This window comes from Heterostelium album (genome assembly GCF_000004825.1).
Source record: "Heterostelium album PN500 unplaced genomic scaffold PPL_scaffold2, whole genome shotgun sequence".
Classification (NCBI taxonomy): domain Eukaryota; phylum Evosea; class Eumycetozoa; order Acytosteliales; family Acytosteliaceae; genus Heterostelium; species Heterostelium album.
In genome coordinates, this window is record NW_008805064.1 from 1,606,565 (window position 1) to 1,625,785 (window position 19,221).

The following is a 19,221-nucleotide window of genomic DNA, read 5'->3' on the forward strand; positions in this document are numbered from 1 at the left end:
TCAACATTGTTGTCTACAAAATGAATGTTAATGTTTTTGTTGTTTGTTGCCCGTTGGAAATTTTAAAGTTATAAACTCAATGTGCGGATGATTGTCGCTCATAGTGAAGTTTTTTTTTATGTGACCGTTAGAATTTTTAAAGTTTGTTTGTGAGAAACAACTTAATATTTTTTTTCTTCATCATTCATGATAAAAAAATTCGATAAAATAAATGAACCAACTAATAATTATTGATGGTTATTTTTAAGTGCTGGATCTTAGAATCACACTTTCTTGTTGATCGTTGTTTTTTCAAGGTTCTTTTTGAAAATGAGATAGAGGTTAAAACTAGTTTTGTTGTTCCTCCAATGGCAAAACAACAACAATGATGTGGTTTAATTTTTTATTTTTACCAAAGACGATGAATCAAAAAATCCTTCACCAAATTTGTAATTTTTTTTTTATTTGGCATGTTTTGACACAGTAAAATACGAATTTATTCAATTTAATATATAGGGTATTCAATGGTGAAAGCCTTTGGTTTATTAAACTTTTTTAGAACAGTCTTTTTAAAAAAAATAAATAATAAAATAAAAATAATAAAATAAAAATACAAACTTAACCTTCACAAATATGAAATTAATTATTGATAGAAATACAATTATTGTATTAAAACATAGATGTATTTATTACTTTATTAAATATTAATTTTTATTTATTTATTTATTTATTTTATTTTATTTTATTTTATTTATTTAGATTTATTTATTTAGATTTCCAGAGTTTTTTTATCATTATTTATTTGTAAAAATTAAAATTTAAAAATGGAAGAATCTAATCCATCAATATTGATATCTTCCCAATCTTCATCTCCAATTTTTTCTCCGTCTCCTTCCCCATCAAGCCCATCAATCTCAACATCATCACATTCCAGTTCACCTTTAACTTCAATGTCTCCTTTAGACAAAGATATCGAAATATTATATAACAACGAAAATAAAATTGATATTTTATCTTTATCAAATACAATTTTAATTAAAATTCTTAGAAATGTAGTATCTGATTTTGACAGAATTTGTTTTGTTTTATCTTCTAAACAACTATTTATTAAATCTTCAAAAATATTGTTCTTCACACGTAACAACCTTCACCCTAAAGAATTCTATATATTAAAATCAAAATTTAGATTGAATTCTTTTAAAACCAATCTTTTCGACACTCTTTCATTCGGAAAATGTAATAGTAAGTATTAAAATCAATAAAAAACAATATCTATAAACAGTTTGTTAATTAATATGTTTTATAATGATCAAAAAAGTCACATGTATTTATAAAAATAAATATAGCAAAATACCAGAGAACTGTACACATTTAACTATTCATTCTAGTTGTACAGAGGTTATTAAACCAGGTTTAATTCCAAAAACTGTTAAATATTTGCATTGGAATGTCAATCAAATTCCGGGACGTGGTGTTATCCCATGTGGTTTAAAAAGACTTCATTTCGGAAATGAATATAATCAACCAACCACTAGCCTTCCAAAAAACATCACATATCTAGAGTTTGGGAATACTTTCAATCAGCTATCGGTACTACCGAAATCACTTTTGCACCTTCGATATGCTATTGGTGAGCAAGAACCAGTGTGTAACCCAACGGGGACAACACACCTCCACTACGATAGACCAACTTTAGATATAAAACAAATAGTCAAATCAGTTATTTCTATTGATTTTGGAAAGAAATTCAATGAACCGATCACTAAGAATCAACTATCGCAAACCATTACACATTTAGCGTTTGGATTCAGTTATCAGCACAAATTTGAAGTTGGTGTATTACCTTTGTCATTAAAATCTTTAATCTTTGGATTCAACTATAACCAAATGATCGAAAAAGATGTTCTTCCAAGAGGATTGAAACATCTAAATCTTGGTCAGAGTTATAGTCTTCCGATTGGAGAAGGAGTCCTACCTGAGGGATTGGAATCTGTAGACTTTGGAAAGATATTTGACCATCCTATTGTATCAATACTTCCCAGTACTGTAAAAAATATTTCACTTCCAGACAACTACATTCATCCATTACCAAAGACTTTGGAAATGGTTTCTTCTGGATATAAGATTTTAAATCAACTATTCGATCCTAATAATAATAATCAACAACAATCTTCACCACTCGTAAAAAGAATATTTATAAATACATTTAGATTACACGAAATCGAAATTCGAATATTGGACAATAAAAATGCTTTGTTCCTTACGAGGTCACTTGAAGGGGGAATCATTAAGACTGAATCTCTCAAAGACGGTACTTTTTTAAAAACATTAAATTAAAAATTAATAAAAAATATAATATTATTTTATTTTATTTCAACGATTTGTTAAATCTTTATTTAAGGATCCTTCAAAAAAATTGTTTGATCTTTATTTTTTATTTATATAATATTTAAATATAAATTTTAAAGATTAAGTCAAAAAAATAAATATTAATATAAAAAATTTCTTGGAAAGTCTTATTAATGATTTAACTTAACGAGTGACGTCAGATTAAATAATCTATTGCAATTGAAATTTAGTAAATTACAAAATAAATGAGATCAGATCTATAATGAGGTTCCACAAAAAATGAAACGACCTTGTCCAAGATTTTTTTTTATTTTTACCAACTTAATGATTTCATTGAATCACTGAAATTTACAAAATTTTATCAAAGTTGTCATAAACTTTGCTTATTACCATTTGGTCTTTGATATTAACATATGAGAACCGAGTTATTTAAACAGATATTTTCGAAATTGAATTCAAGCTATTCTATGTTATTTAACAATAAATTGCTTTGGACTGGGCAAAGTTGACAAGAATCTAGGAAAAGCTATACTATTTAAAGATTGCACTCCAAAGTCATATCATTACAAAAAATACACTTCTTCTTTTTAAATACAATAAATATAAATAACAATGTGCAAAGTAAATATTTTTTAAAAAAAAAAAACCTACTCCATTCTGATCAAAATACATACTTACCTAACTTATTGTTGTTTCAATTACTCTTTTTTTTTTAATAATATAGTTCTCCTCAGGTTGTGGTACTTCTGATTCAAAGTCATGCCGTAAATGTGGTGCCAAATTGTGCAAGGGTTGCTCACGTTCATTGATAACTGGTGCTGCTCCACCAAGCGGTAATTCTGCTCAATGTCCACAATGCAAGAATAACTACTAAACTTTCAAAAGTCATAATGTAACCTCATAAACATATATAAATAAATAAAAAACATAAAAAGTACAATCTAAAGGTATTTATCGTATACGATGTCTTGTCCTTTATTGATTATAACAACCAAATAACTTTTACCATAATCTATTTCATCTCACACCAAAAAAAGTAAATAAATCTTCTTGCTCTATTTCTGGTTATCTATTACAGAAATGTTCATTAAATTGATCATTGTAGAACATACAACTTTAGTCGATCTTTATTATTATTATTATTAAAAGATAAAATAACATTTAAAAGATATAAATTTGTAGGTTTGATCAATAGATTGAAATACAACAATAATATTAGATATTATTGAGAAAAAAACACAAATACAATTTAAATTAAAATTTTTGTTCGACAGTATTTTAATTAAACTTTTGGTTGAACGAAAAACAACAACAAAAGATTAAATAGTGTTATTACCTGTTTTTATTATTATTTATATTTGTATTAATAATTAAATTTCTAAACCTAATAAATAGTTTATATATTTTATATATAGTTTAAAGTTATAGTTATGATAATGATGGGAAGTAGATTGAATAGAGTACTTTGTTATGAGATTGATAGATTGAGACCTACTCAATGCGCTGCTGGTATGAAGCATGTACAACGCAAAGTAAATGAACTAAAGACATTGAAAGAAGAGAAAGGTGCTGATAAAGTAATTGAGTTTCTCTATGGTCATCCTGCACCCGTAATCTTAAAACAAAACGATATATATTTAATTGATAATCATCATCTATGTCGGTAATGTATTTAAACAACAAATCATATTAAGAATATAGGATATAGATAATCATAACTAACTAGCTAATTTATAAATGGATACCATCTTGATATCTTGATATCTAATCTTATATAAAAACAGTGCATTATATGAATTAAAAGGAGAATTCTTTGAAGATTTAGATTTCAGTAAATACGATAAGGATTTCGATGGAAAGGTGTCAGGCGATCCAAAGTGTTTTGTAAAGGTGGTTTCCGACTTGACAGACAAACAGACAATGCAAGAGTTTTGGGAGAAGATGGAGGAAGAACGTTGGGTGCATCCCTACGATCACAATGGAAACGGACCGCTGCCACACCACGAGATTCCAAGTCACATCAAAGATTTGAAAGACGACATCTGGAGAAGTGTTGCAGCACTTGTAAAGATTCAAGGTGGATTCAAAAAGTCGATGGTTCCCTACGCAGAATTCCGTTGGGCAAACTTCTTTAGAGGTGAACTCCAATCGGATTGCGACCTTCCATTCGAAGAGCTAGTTGACAAATCAATGAAACTATCTAAAAGTTCTAAAGCCAAAGAATTACCTGGATTCACTGGATTATAATTTATAACTAACTAAAACTATATTCATTTTGAAAAAAGAAAGATCTATACTGTCAGAATATATTGTTATAACTATTTTATTGAGAATTAGATATGTTTATTTATTTTATCTTTTTTTGTTTAACAACAACTTTATTGTTAATATATTAATTATTTCTAAACAGTTCTATTCCAATGATCGATGAAATCACCGTCCTGTCCAATAGTGTCGACTTGAATGGTATTGGAGGTCGGTGTAATAATGGTTCTAATCATATGTGGAAGTTTGTGAGCGACCTCGATATAGTCATAGTCTTTGACTTTGAGAATGGTGGTTGCACCCCAAGCACCGTCACCCATGTAGACGGTTCCGAGTGGATTCTCCTCTCCACCCAGCAGTGGCTTCGATCTCTTGTAGAGATGGTAGTGATTCTCGTAGGCAACGGTGAGATTGTAACGATCAAAGATTGGCGACCAGTTGTCACGCGCAGAAATCGTGATTTCATAGTCTGCCTTGACGTAGGTCGATGGATAGACAGCGATATGATAGATTCCAAACTTGAATTTGGCAGCGGAACTAGAGAGTGCGCTCTCGAGGAATTGATTTTGATCGGAGATCGGTGTGACTACCCAGCTGTCCAAGACAACAATGAAAATGTCGGCGGTGATTGCGTGCGAGTGGTAGGTTGGACGTTGAAGTGGATCCATCGATTGGAGACCGGTTTGGAATGCCAAATATCTAGTGTAGAATTGAACATCCGATGCCTTTGATTTCCAGCCAGACGATTCGTGGTTACCGATTCCACCGATCAATGGAACGGTGTATCCGGTCGGTGTTTGGAGATATTGATTCCACTTGTCGAACCAATTGTCCCAGACACGATAGCAACTACAGAAACCGTCGTCGTATGCCAAGTCACCTCCGACCATGGCGAACAGCGGCTCGGTTTCGGCGGCATGCTTGGAGAGGTCGTTTCCGACTTCGGAGACAGCCATGTCACCACCAGTAATATAAGTGACAGCGGTGCTACTGTCGCCTGGCGCAGTTCTAAACTTACGCTCCTCAAACAAATAAATATTTCCATTAGCTTCGTAACCGACGGAAACATAATAGGTGGTACCTGGTATCAATCCAAGCAAGTCGGCCCAGTGGACATAACGATCCTCTTCGACGATGTTGTCCATCTTGAAAAATGTGGAATTGATAGTATTTGCATATGGATTGATAAAATCTGCAACTGGGATGGTCTTTGAACTCAAACTTGAGCCATGTGAAACGGTATCCAACAAAGCAAACGATCTAACTGGTAAGTCGTTACTCTGATAGTTGACAATCATCGATACTCTCAAATCCTGTGGAACTGTCAAAATAAAATTACAAACTTTTCCACTTGGACAACTAACACCATCAATTTGTCTTGAAATTTGTGATGTTACTCTCTGTTGAAAAAAAAAAAAAATTAGATATATAGAATTCTTATTCTTATTATTATGAATACTATAAATATTTTATACTTACAAATGGATATAATGCAACACATAAATTAAAAGTGAAAACACACATAATAAAAGCGACAGCAGTAAATCCAATAACTGCAAGTGTAATCCAATACCATTTGAGAGCCTTAATTCCAGCGTAGACCGATGTGATGTAACGGAAAATGAATCCACTGTGCTCTGGTTTACGATAGGTTGGCACTTGTTTCATGATGGTGAAGAAACCGGTCAACCAGAGGAATGTCATGAGGATGGCTCCACCGTACCAAGGAATTCCATTGAAACCAACGGAAACCCAAATAAACAGTGGACAGGCCATCCAGAAGCAGAGGAACGTCCAATAGAAAGCGTGTCTCACACAGTCTTTCTTTGGATAACTCTCTTTTTTGAAATGAACATATCCACAAATAAATGTAATAATACAGGCAATGAGTGTCAGCAGTAAGATACAAGCTTCACAAATCAAATAATAGGTTGTGTGATATGACAAACCCATTATTTTTTATTTTTTTTGTTTTTTAATTATTTGTTATCTGTTCTCTTTTTTTAAGTTTTTTTAGTTTTTCACACACAACAATCGATTGTTGATCAATTTGTAGTTTTCTTGATGACGACGTGTGTGGAGCGAGCGAGTTGTTGCTTTTAAAAGAAAGTGTGAAGGCTGATCTTATTAATAGAAGAATAAGTATTGTATGAATTTAGAAGGAAGCAGAGTTTGCCAGGTGGTCAAATGTGTGATTTTTCTATTTTTAAATAAAAAAATATTGTTTTTTCAATTGATGATTTTAACAAAAAGGTAATGTTACAAATTATATTATATATTTTAAGTAAAAAGTAAAAATGAATGATGTTTTTTCCCTCATGTTGTTTTTATAAAAACAATTTATAAAATTGAAAAAAAATTTAAAATTTGCAACTTAAACTGTTCAGGATAGAATTGACCATAAGGAATGAAAGAATTTATCCCTTCATCTAAAACAAAAAAAGACAAACATAAATATCAATGCAACACACTTTCATTAAAATCTCAATCTGATTTTTGAATCTCATAAAAAAAAATATTTGTAAATATCGGGCGCAGTCTGATTGGCTACCGATGAATTTTTAAAAAAAAGATCTTTTTTGTTTTGTTTGTGGATTGTGGTAAAAAAACTTAACACAACTACACAACACAATGCAATGACAAACAAACAAACAATTTTATAACAACAAAACAATTGGTAAAATTGCTTATTATTAAGTTAATTAATTCGACATGTATGAAAGAGATAGTATTTTTATTCAGTTACTATTTATTTGTTAACTATAAAAATGTTGACCTTACATTGAAAGATTAGTGAAAACTTATTTTTATTCTTTTATTCATTTATTCTAAGAGTGATGATTGTTTGATAAACAACAACAACAAGATAGAGTACAGTACTCATAAACATTCTTTTTGTAGTTATATAACTGTCAAAAATAAATACTTATTGATTATGAATGCAAACTTAAACTTTAACAAAACAGAATAAATAGAATATTAAATTTATTCTTTAATGTAAAAATCATAAATGGCGCCAATATTTTTGTAAAGTTAATCTTTAACTAAAATAAAAGAAAAGAATAAACATTAATTATTTAATATTATACTTTTATACTTATACTCATATCATACATATATTAATAATATTAAAGTAAGAAATATATATTTTTTAAATTTTTTTAGTTTTATTATTTTTTTGTTTTTGTTTTTTAGTTTTTAGTTTAAATAAATGTTATTATTATTATTACTATTATTGTTATTGTTGATGTTAGCACTGACATTTCTTTGTTGGTTCTCCTTGTTGACTTGGCACTTTGTCGGTCAGTTTAAAACCTTGCTCCTCTGGAGCCTTCTTTACTGATTCCATGTGATTCTTTAAAATTTTGGTGACTAAATCTGTGAGAGCCTCTGTGATACCGGTTCCGTCTTTGGCCGAGGTCTTGAAACAATTCAGGAATCCATTCTGCTCGCAGAATTCTTCGATGTCGTCGGGGATTGTTGTCTGTGGTAAATCGCTCTTGTTTGCTAGTAGTACAGTGGGTAGTGCATCCTTTGAGAAGCAGTCGTCGATATCGTCTTTCCACTCCTTGGCGCCGTGGAACGTTGCTACTCGCGTGGCGTCAAACACCACCAACGCTCCGTCGGCATTCTGAAAATATACTCTTGTCATGTGTCCGAAACGCTCTTGACCTGCAATATCCCACAGCTGTAAAATCACTTTAATATTCATCACTTCCATTTCTTTTGTATGAAAATCTACACCAATCTATTGAAAATAATAACAACAACAAAAGGTTAGATATATTGTATATATATTTGTATTTATAGATTTGAAAAACACTCTCTCTCAATCTTTGAACTGACATACAGTTGGTTTATATTTAGATTGAAATTCATCGTGACAGAATCTCTGAATGATCGAAGTCTTGCCACACGCCAATTTGCCAACGACCAATATCTTTAGACTGATATCATCATATTCATCCGATGTTTGTTGATCTGACATCTTTTAAAGTATACTATCTAATATTATTTTATTTAGAAATACTACAATTCTATTCTTGGAGAATGGGTTATATTATTATTATAATACTATATACACAAATAATAAATAAAACTTGATTCTAATCTAAAGACATTAATGTAAAAGAGTTAGTTTGGTTTTATATTTATAAATAAATAATCTTTAGTTTTGAAAAAATTAATGCACAAAAATATTAAACTTTGCAAACATAAAAATTTTGAATCAATAGGATGCATTGATTCATATAAAATATCTTTTAAATCAATGAGAAATGAAAGTTTTCACTTACGTTTAAACGAATCTTGATCTTTCAATAATTTCTTTATTTCTTTTCAATACCGAGCTATGAATTATTATTATTAATGTTATAAAATAAATAAATAATTAATTATTACTTTTAAAATATATAAATAAAGAGTTATTACTTTTAAAATAGCGGCGAATTAAATAAATAAATAATTAAATAAATAAAATTTAAATATAGTGTTGATGTGATGTTGATGTTGATGTTGTGTTTGTTGTATGTATTTTCACTACTATTATTATTGTTGTTGTTTTGTTGTTGAGATGTTGTTTCTCTCTCTTTTGCAAAACTTTACTTTAAATTTTTCTTTTTTTAAAAAAAGTGATTTGTACTCTGATGATTGTAAATGTTGTAAAAATAACACAACACTGTCTCAAACCTTCTTTATATATACATATAAATTATTATAATGTTTTGTTTAATAAATACAAACTGATGTTTCGCCAATTTTCATAAACCACACCACACTCAAAGAGAAAATTCAATATAATTTTCACAAAAAAATGTGATTTTTTTTTTTCCACCAACAGAAAATCATCAATCGAAAAAAGTAATCTTGATGTTATTACTGGTCAGAAAACCATGTAATGCAAATGTGATATAATTTAATTACTTTACAATGCATACACCAGATTAATAATTTTGTCCTTATTGAAAGAAAATAATATAGAGTTTTGTTTGTGAATGTTTGGTTTACCAGCCAGACAAATATAAAAAAAAACATAAATACTTCGTATTTGATATTCATTAAGTTACTTGATCAACACTATGTTATTATGTTTCAATGATATTCATGTTTTTATTGTTTAAAAGAATAAATAAAATCAATTCAGTTTTATTTTTTGTTTTTTCAGAATGTGTTGTGTTGAACATCCAATGAGCAACACACTTTACTTTGTACATTAGTATTATTTCTATTAGTTAGAAGTTGTTGGTTGTTTGGCTTTGGTGTTATTGTAACCATGAGCAAATATAGTTCTTTAGTGAGTTTGGACAATCTGATCTAGATTTAACCACTGTTTCACACTCTTGGAAATCGATAAGTGTTAGACGGAACTGAATGAACTCACCAAAGTTGGTACCTTCTTGTTTGATCAGTCGGTATTTCAATAGAGTTTGAATTCCAGCGAGACACGATAGCTTTCCCAAGGATTCCGATATCCTGTAGATCGAATTTGACAGTTGTCGATACTCGAGTTCGTAGAGCTGCAAGAACGATATGGTGGATGGATATTCCTTTCGTTTCTTTGAGATCGACAAGATACAAGCGAGAATCGTAAACTCCAACACAGTAAGAGACATCAGAGTATCGTGTAACCAAGTTCTCTTACTCTGTTTGATACTCTCCAATATCATTGGCTTTGTTAAAAATCTACTATCATTATCTATATTATATAAACTTTGAATCTATTAGAATCAAAATTGGATTGGAAGTTAGTTAGTAATATAGCAAGTATATAATGTGTTACTAATAATTACTATTAATTTAAAAAGATTTGGAAAACTTTGATTTATATCGAAATAATCATTAAGATTCTCTATCAATTCTTGATCTTCAAACAGTTCATTGATTTTTACATTCCATTCTTTCGAATAGTCGGTAGTTTCCGGTATCGTTACAATACTTTTAAATACACACATCATTTGCTCAACTATAAATTTAAATATAAATAAACAAACAAACATTTAGTTAGTTATTGATAGCTTTGAGTTGACTTGATTATATTTTGCTATATTTTTGCTATATAGCAATAGTTACATGATAGTTGTGGTACTTTGACTCTACTCTGTGAGAAACGAGACTTTAAACGTTTCTCCAGGCTGTTTTGTATCTCTTGTTGCGATGTGATTGCCACCAGTGTGAGAGAAACCGTTTTGTCGTGTGACAGATCGAGCAGGTTGTAGAGTAGGTTCTGCTTCTTCTGCTGACGACTCACCATCAGTTCAAAGTCGTCCATCACGACGATGAGTGGTTTCGAATGGTTTGGTATCGCGGAGAATCGTTGATTCACTGTGTCCTCACCACGCTTCGAACCCAGCGCTATTTTGATGCACTCTGTCATCTCGGGTGTGGTCAGTCGGTTGACAGCGGTGCTCGGTGCGCCGCCACTCAATCCCAGCGCTTGCTGTATCGGCTTGGCGAGATCGAGTGCCCTGATGATCTCTTTCAGTGCCAACACGTCCTTGGCGTGTATCATACCCTTTAGCCAAACCAAAGTGTGACTGCCATCCTCCAGCATACTCAGACACCGTTTGACCAGTGTTGTCTTACCACTCGAACTGGCACCAGTCACCAGAACGATATTACTCTTTTTCTCCTGAACTGAATCATTCAATATATTATTTAAATATCTATTAATTTTATAATTTAAAAGTTAAGTACACAATATCGATTAATTTAAATTGAGATTATAAATAGATAATGTTATTGACAATGAAGATATATTATGTATGGTCGGTTTTTTGTCAACTTAACTTTAATTGTAAAATGACTTGACCTGACTGTTGGTGTTTGAATAAACAATGTATATATATATATTAAAGTAGTGGTTGTATTTGTATTTGTGTTTTGTTTGTTTGCTTGTGTCTGTTGTTTGTTGTAGATATACTGTCGAATAGGTGGTAGTAGTAGTTTTTAACTTACGTAATAGATTCATCGAATCCAATTAAATTTTGTGGAACAGAATGAAAAGAAGTACGTTCTGTTATACATTCAAGGCAATTTAAAATATCATTGTCAAGATCTATCATTTACGATATATATATATATTGTCTATCAGCAAATCAATTTCAAATTCTGCAGAACACACAAACCACCCAAACTCACCAAATAATTAGTAATTTTTTTAAAAAAACAAATTTTTTTTTTATTTAACAAATAGATATTAGACAGATAGATAACTAGACTATCTATCTATTGATATATCATATAATAATATATATATATAAAAAGTTATAATAATATGAAAATTAATTTCTTTTTTCATTAAAATATTGTTTTGATAGTTTAAAGAACTTGTTAAGAACAATATAAAAAAGGTTGATTCAAATCAAAATTAGGAGATACTTTGAAAATTGTAAAGAAAGTAATACAATTAAATTATCTTTAAGACACCCGTATTACAAAAAATATAAAAAATAAAAAATGAATTATTAAACTTGAACTAACTGGGGGTTTCAAAAATGAAAAAAAAAAAAAAACACACTTATCATCAATCTTCAAAAAATTATATTTTTTGTTGGTATTTAATTTTAAAAACAAACATTGTCGATTATAAAATCGGAGAATTTTTGCAACCAACTTTATTTTCTTTTTTGTAACTATATTTAAATTTTAGTTTTACTTTTATAACTTTAATCTATCTATATTTTATTTTATTTTATTTTATTTATTCTAATTTATTAGATCAGCAATAACAGTAACAAACAATAATAACTCTACTCTTACTATTTTAAAGTAAACATTTTTTTATATCATAATATTAGAAATTCGAATAGAAAAATTAGATTAAGATAATATAGATAATAATCAATTAAAGTGATTCATCACTTTTATTATTAATATTGTAGTTTGTTTTCTATCTCACATCATCATCATCATCATCAATCACATTTATTATTATTATATAATTGTTATTATTTTTTTTTGTTTGAATAGCTATCAAATCAAAAAATCAGTTAAACAAGAAGTGTGTTCTGTGCGTGTGGTTGTGTAATTCAAATTTGAATTTTTGCAAACCAACAAACATTTTTTTTTTTTTTTTAATTTCAAAAAGTTTCATTTTATTTTTTTTATTTTTTCATTTTCAAAAAATATATTTTTTTTTATTTTATTGTTTTTTGTTTGTTCACTCTTTGTTTTGTGTTTAGGTAATAATCAATCAGTCCCGATTTTTTGATTATCACTAAAACTCAAGATCACCAGATTAGCAAACGGAAAACTCTTAGATCACAAATAAGCACACAAAAATAGATTTACAACGTATTATGAAGAGGTCACGCGATGAAGAAACCTCTGATCAACCACCATCGCCAGTAAACACCAACACCACCAGCAACAGCAGCAGCAACAGCAGCAACACCAACACAAGTTCGCCTACATCGATCGCTCAGCTGACGTCGCCAACTCCACCGACAGCCAATGCCTCGCCACCCGGCGGAATGAGTGGTACCACGCTGCCCAAGATGACATCGATGTTCACACTGCCCACCCCGACCTCGCCAACCAACGCGTCCGATCGCGACAAAGAGAGGGAGAGGGAGAGGGAGAGAGAGCGTGATCGTGATCGCGAACGCGACAGAATGGAGCGAGAACGTGACCGTGGCGGTGTCGGCAGCGGAATGGATCGTATCGAACGCGAGCGACTACCGTCGCCATTCTCGCCGGTTTCGGACCGCGACAACGAAATGAAATTCGTCTCGGCCGCCAAGCGTATATCGCCAAAGCTCGAAGACGACGGATTGCCACCCATCGGATCACATGGCTTTGGTTCGATGCAGACTCACCATCATTTCAGTCCACCTACACACTCACCGTCGTCGCCACCACACCAAACCACACTGCCACCGATTCACTCTGAACTCGGCAACATGTCGCGCCAGTCACAGCCACACATTCACCATCCGGGATCGATCCATCAGTATCACAACTACGTGTTGTCGCCACCGACTCACATGCACCAAACTTCGCCAACCGGTGGCAGCAACCTCGCCAGTATCAACAATCTCACCAACCCGACTCCCTCTGTAAAGCAACAACAACAAACTCCTCAATCCTCACAACAACAACAACAACAACAAACACCCATTCGTTCAGGCTATGGTTTGCCATCGATACCATCACCATCTCAACAACAACAATCTACACAACAGCAACAAGCACAACAGCAGCAACAACAACAAGCAGCAGCACAACAACAGCAAGCAGCAGCTCAGCAACAAGCAGCGGCTCAAGCAGCGGCACAACAACAACAAGCAGCAGCTCAACAGCAAACGGCTCAATCAACACAACAACAACCACTCAGACAAGCTCAGTTTGATAATGCATTCCAATTTTTGGAACAAGTTAAGCTACAATTCTCTAAACAACCAAAGATTTACAATCAATTCCTTGATATTATGAAAGATTTAAAGGCACACAAGTATGTTTTTTTTTTTTTTAAAATTTAAAAAAGATTGAATTTATTTTCTAACACATTATTTTTTTTTTTAATTTAGTATTGATACACCAGGTGTTATTCAGAGAGTTACAGAGTTATTTAAGGGTCATCGTCATTTAATTTTGGGTTTCAATACGTTCTTGCCACCTGGATATAGAATTGAGATGGCAGATGATGATAGACCACCTTCATTCTCTGTTCCATCACCAACTCAACAGCAAATCAATCAACAACACGGTTACCCTGCACCACAGAATCAACAACAACAACACTTATTGCAACAACAACAACAAGCGCAGCAACAACAGTTACAACAAGCGCAGCAACAACAATTACAACAGCAACAGTTGCAGCAACAACAACAGCAACAGCAACAACAGCAGTTCCTCTTGAGACAACAACAACAAGCGCAGCAGCAACAGTTACAACAGCAACAAGCGCAGCAACAACAGCAACAACAACAGGTGGCAGCAGCAAGTCAAGCACGTGAACAACGCAAGCAAAACGATTTGGATCATGCCAGAAAATATGTAAAGAAAATTAAGGATCGTTTCGAATCGCAACCAATGGTTTACAAGCAGTTTTTGAATGTACTCCAAAAGTACCAGCATGGTGATCATCAGATTCGTGAGGTCTACGATCAAGTCTCAGAGTTGTTCAAGTCGCACTCCGACTTGTTGGCAGAGTTTGTGCAATTCTTGCCAGACAATACCCAGCAAAATCAGCAACCACTCGGTGGTCAACCATCGCCACTTCAAGTGCAAACTCCACAGTCTCAACAACAGATGATGCAGCAGCAGCAAAACATGGCGATGGGTGGACAACCAACTACCACCCAACCAATGATTGTTCAATCGTCACGTCCTCCCAAGCAACAGAATCGTCAGCAACGACAACAACAGCAACAAATGCAGCAACAAGGCTACCCTCCAGGCAAGCCAGTGCCACCACAGCCACAGCAGTTGCCACCTCAACAGCAGCGTATGTCATTGCCAGAGCAACAGCAGATGGAGCCAATGTCGGTCCTCGGCGACAAGTACGACAAGAGCGGAGTGATGATGCAGCATCCAGAGATGAAGATTCCAGTGCCCAGTCCAAGCGGTGTCAACATGTCGCCACTCGACAAGGAGAAAGACAAGCGTAACAAGCGTCGCAAGCCAGAGTCTGACTACGAGCGTGGCGTTGGCCAAGATGCTTCCAATGAGGAAGTTGAATTCTTCCTAAAGGTGCGTACAGGTGTCGCCAGCAACAAACTCTACAACGAGTTCCTAAAGTGTATCAATCTGTTCAGTCAGGACATCATCACAAAGACAGAGTTGGTATTGCTAGCCAAAGACATCTTGATACCAAGACAAACTGCATTGTTCGAATGGTTCAAACAGTTTATCGGAGTTGATGAGCAGTCACTCGAGCAACTAGAACGACAAGAGTATGCACTCTCGCCATCCATCGCACAACCAGACACTGATTTTACAACCTGTAAAAGATTAGGTCCATCCTATAGAGCATTACCAAAGAATGTAAGTTATTGCAATTGCAAACAGTTATCTATCAAATTGGAAATAGTTCTAATTCTTTTTTTTATTTTTTTTATAAAGTATCCAATTCCAAAATGTACAGGTAGAACAGAGTTGAGTGCATCGGTGTTGAACGATGTTTGGGTATCTTTCCCAACTGGTTCCGAAGACTATGGTTTCAAGAGTCAAAGAAAGAATCAGTTTGAGGAGATTCTCTATAAGTGTGAGGATGAGAGATTCGAGTTGGACTTGGTGATCGAGTTGAATGCTTCTACTATCAGGGTATTGGATCCACTCTATAAGTCGCTGATCGATCTCAATGAGTCGGAGAGACAACACTTTAGATTGCCAACTCTCAATGTTCTTCATCATAGATCCATAGAGCGTTTGTATGGCAATAGAGGTGTCGAGATGGTTACCCTGATGTACCAGAATCCACTGGCTGCCCTCCCGATCATTATTAAACGACTGAAGCAAAAGGACCAGGAATGGACCAAAGCGAAGCGCGAGTGGAACAAAGTCTGGAAGGAGACGACCGAGAAGAATCACTATCGTTCACTCGACTACCAGAGCACCTACTTTAAGCAATCCGAGAAGAAAGCACTCACTCCCAAGGTTTTGCTGGCAGAGATCCGTCAAAAGTACACAGAAAAGATCAAGGAGACCGACGAGCTGATAAGCAAGCGTCGCTCCAAGACACCGGTTTCCAAGCCACCACCCTACCACTTGCTCTACTCGATGCCCGACTACAAGGTGTGTTCCGACATCTCCAGTCTCATTTGTTTCGCAGCGGAAAAGATTGTTCAAAACAAACAGGATCTCGAGAAGATTGAAAACTTTTTGAATTTCTTTTTACTTTCATTCTTTTATTTGAAAGAAGATCAACAAAAGCCAACCACCTCTTCAAATTCAAAACCAACAACAACATCAACAACAACAACTACAACTACTCATGAAGAAAAGTTGAAAGAATCAAATGGTAGCAGTAGCAGTGACGATAAGAAAGAAGATGTGGAGATGAAGGATGTCAATAGCAATAATAACAATATTGATGCCAATGGCAATGTACCATTCAAGGTTATTCAACCAAAATCAGTCTCTGACAAAGAGAAGAGAGTGTTCTTTGGAAACAATACTTTCTATATATTTTTGAGAATCTACCAGATTCTGTATGAACGTCTTTTCAAGTCGTTGGAGTTGGCCGATGCAGCCAAGAAGGCACACTGGACATCGAAACCAAATGTCACCAGATTCTTTAGAAACATCAACCAGAACGGTGACCAGAACAACGAATCGATGGACGCCAGCGAAGATGTCAGCGCCTCTGAATCAGAGTTGAGCGAACAAGAGCGATACAACCGATTCCTCAAGTGTCTAATGGATCTGATAGCCAACAACATCGATCAATCCACCTACGAAGATAGTTGCCGTTCGTACTTGGGTGTCAACTCATACATTGTCTTTACACTGGACAAACTTATCAATCAGCTCACCCGACAACTACAAGCGCTGCTCTCCAGTGAGAACTGCTTGAAGTTGTTGTATCTCTTCACACTGGAGGTGAAACAACCAAACGGTTGGACAGATACACTCTATCAATCCAAGGTGATCGAAGTACTCAAGGACGACCGTATCTTCCTCTTTGAGTTCGAGACCAAGAACCCGGTAGGTGGATTCACCATTCAACTGCTCGACCCAACCTCACCGGCAATGCTCAAGAACGCAGAGAATGCCATTGCCGAGTCTGAAAAGATGATGGCCAACGCCGAATCAGACTTGGAGCGCGCCAAGCAGTATGTCAACGACTTTAGTCAGTTGGATTCCAACATTGATCCACGCGTCCACAAGGTGTTCCTCATGCGTAACATTCCAAAGAAGACCATCGAAGAAGCAATGCAAGAGACAATCAACGAAACCGGCTTGGAATGCCGTGTTTGTACACAAACTTTCCGTCTCTTCTACGTCGAGGATACCGAAGACTTTTTCTATCGTAAGGGTTCATTAGATGCCGCATCAAAATATCGTGGTAAAAAATTAGATTTGGACAAGATTAGAAATTCGAATAAACAATAAAAAAAATAAAATAAAATAAAATTTACAATATAAAATAAAATCATATAATTCATCAAAAAATATTTAGATCTTATCTAAATATTGCCAGCTCATATCTCTCTTGGTAAAATTATGCCACAATAATTATTGTCGACTATCACCAACATTATTGAATATTCTATCCTTCTACAATATAAATATTAAGTGAAATTTACTTGATCTTTCATGAAAAATGTTACCATTATTTCAGTTTATCTATTATAATGAAGCTTTAAAAAAAATACGCAATGATGATTTTTAAAATAGACAAGATTATTTACGAGAATAATGTTTTTCCACAGAACAGAATTGATTCTGACGGTTCAAATTTGAAAAGTGAAAATGAAAACTAAATAATCCATTACACCATAACTGGTTCTACAATCTTTGCAAGCATAGACAAACCTATTTTAAAAATTGAAAAAAAAAAATTGCTTGATTTGATAAAAATAATTTTTTTAACCCTCCTTCCTTTCCAGAACATGACTTCAGAAGAAAATTAAAAAAATCGAAGATTCAATTTAATTTTTAGTAAAAACAAACAGTTTAATATAAATAGGAGACAGATTAAATTAAAAAAAAACAACATTCATTCATTAACAAATTAAAAACAAAACAAAAACAAAAAAAAATATTAATTTTATTTATTTCTTTAATTTAAAAATAATATAATTAAAACATGTCAGCAAAGTTGGAACTTTATGGTTGTGGTAGTCCAAATGTCGTCAAAGTACAATTGTTACTCAAGGAATTGAAGATTCCTTTCACCTATCATGAAGTAGACTGGAGAAATGGTCAACAATACAAAGCAGAGTTTGTAAAGATCAATCCAAACTCCAAGTTGCCAGTCATTGTCGACCATGATGTCGAAGGTGAACCAATCAACGTATTCGAATCTGGTAACATCCTTTTGTACTTGGCCAACAAGTATGCCAAAGGTAGATTGGTACCAGATGCAGACAAAGATATCAGAGCCTACACTGAAGTAATGAATTGGTTATTCTGGCAAATGGTAAGATATATATAAACAATAATATTTTGTATAAAAGTTTATAATCTAACATACTATTCTTTGTTTTTTTTTTATCTTCTTTTATTTTAATAGGCAAACATTGGACCAATCTTTGGAAATTGGTATCATTTCACAAATTATGCTACTGATAAGTACCCATATTCAATTCAACGTTTTGGTAACGAGTTGAGAAGATTGTTCCATGTCTTGGACAATACACTTAAAACCAGAAAGTTTGTTGCAGGTGATACCTACTCTATCAGTGATATCGCTATCTACCCATGGGCTCGTATTATTGGATTCGTACCAGACTTGACTGCTCAAGAGTTCCCAAATGTCTATCAATACATTGCACGTATCAAGGCTATCCCATCTGTTGTCGAGTGGGAGACCTTTGAGGAGGAAGAAAGAAAGAAGAAACCAATGGCTCCACCAACTGAAGAACAAAGAAAGTTCATGTTTGGTGTCGATGGTAGAGCTCAAAATTAAATTATTAATACTGATGTAAATAAAAAATAATGTTATCAAAAAAGAGAGAT

General features: G+C 33.3%; 6 protein-coding genes across 6 annotated transcripts; 4 read left to right on the forward strand and 2 right to left on the reverse strand.

Annotated features, from left to right (window-relative positions):
• Positions 1 to 803: 803 nt before the first annotated feature.
• On the forward strand, positions 804 to 2,316 carry PPL_01954 (FNIP repeat-containing protein; the record flags this gene model as incomplete). Its single annotated transcript, XM_020572954.1, has 2 exons — positions 804 to 1,225; positions 1,326 to 2,316. 2 exons carry the CDS (start codon positions 804 to 806, stop codon positions 2,314 to 2,316), a joined length of 1,413 nt encoding a protein of 470 aa, XP_020437071.1.
• A 624-nt stretch (positions 2,317 to 2,940) lies between these two features.
• PPL_01955 (uncharacterized protein) lies at positions 2,941 to 4,575 on the forward strand (the record flags this gene model as incomplete). The annotated part of the gene is made up of 5 exons (XM_020572955.1): positions 2,941 to 2,949; positions 3,053 to 3,185; positions 3,478 to 3,506; positions 3,744 to 3,991; positions 4,113 to 4,575. The coding sequence occupies 5 exons, from the start codon at positions 2,941 to 2,943 to the stop codon at positions 4,573 to 4,575; spliced, it is 882 nt and encodes a 293-aa protein (XP_020437072.1).
• A 155-nt stretch (positions 4,576 to 4,730) lies between these two features.
• On the reverse strand, positions 4,731 to 8,581 carry PPL_01956 (uncharacterized protein; the record flags this gene model as incomplete). The annotated part of the gene is made up of 6 exons (XM_020572956.1): positions 4,731 to 5,993; positions 6,073 to 6,429; positions 6,623 to 6,716; positions 6,974 to 7,022; positions 7,855 to 8,341; positions 8,444 to 8,581. The coding sequence occupies 6 exons, from the start codon at positions 8,579 to 8,581 to the stop codon at positions 4,731 to 4,733; spliced, it is 2,388 nt and encodes a 795-aa protein (XP_020437073.1).
• Positions 8,582 to 9,854: 1,273 nt separating this feature from the next.
• On the reverse strand, positions 9,855 to 11,654 carry PPL_01957 (uncharacterized protein; the record flags this gene model as incomplete). Its single annotated transcript, XM_020572957.1, has 5 exons — positions 9,855 to 10,065; positions 10,204 to 10,310; positions 10,383 to 10,555; positions 11,176 to 11,255; positions 11,548 to 11,654. The coding sequence occupies 5 exons, from the start codon at positions 11,652 to 11,654 to the stop codon at positions 9,855 to 9,857; spliced, it is 678 nt and encodes a 225-aa protein (XP_020437074.1).
• Positions 11,655 to 13,577: 1,923 nt separating this feature from the next.
• Positions 13,578 to 17,652, forward strand: PPL_01958 (paired amphipathic helix containing protein; the record flags this gene model as incomplete). The annotated part of the gene is made up of 5 exons (XM_020572958.1): positions 13,578 to 14,044; positions 14,121 to 15,582; positions 15,661 to 15,968; positions 16,208 to 16,332; positions 16,457 to 17,652. The coding sequence occupies 5 exons, from the start codon at positions 13,578 to 13,580 to the stop codon at positions 17,650 to 17,652; spliced, it is 3,558 nt and encodes a 1,185-aa protein (XP_020437075.1).
• A 697-nt stretch (positions 17,653 to 18,349) lies between these two features.
• Positions 18,350 to 19,171, forward strand: PPL_01959 (putative glutathione transferase; the record flags this gene model as incomplete). The annotated part of the gene is made up of 2 exons (XM_020572959.1): positions 18,350 to 18,682; positions 18,776 to 19,171. The coding sequence occupies 2 exons, from the start codon at positions 18,350 to 18,352 to the stop codon at positions 19,169 to 19,171; spliced, it is 729 nt and encodes a 242-aa protein (XP_020437076.1).
• Positions 19,172 to 19,221: the final 50 nt, after the last annotated feature.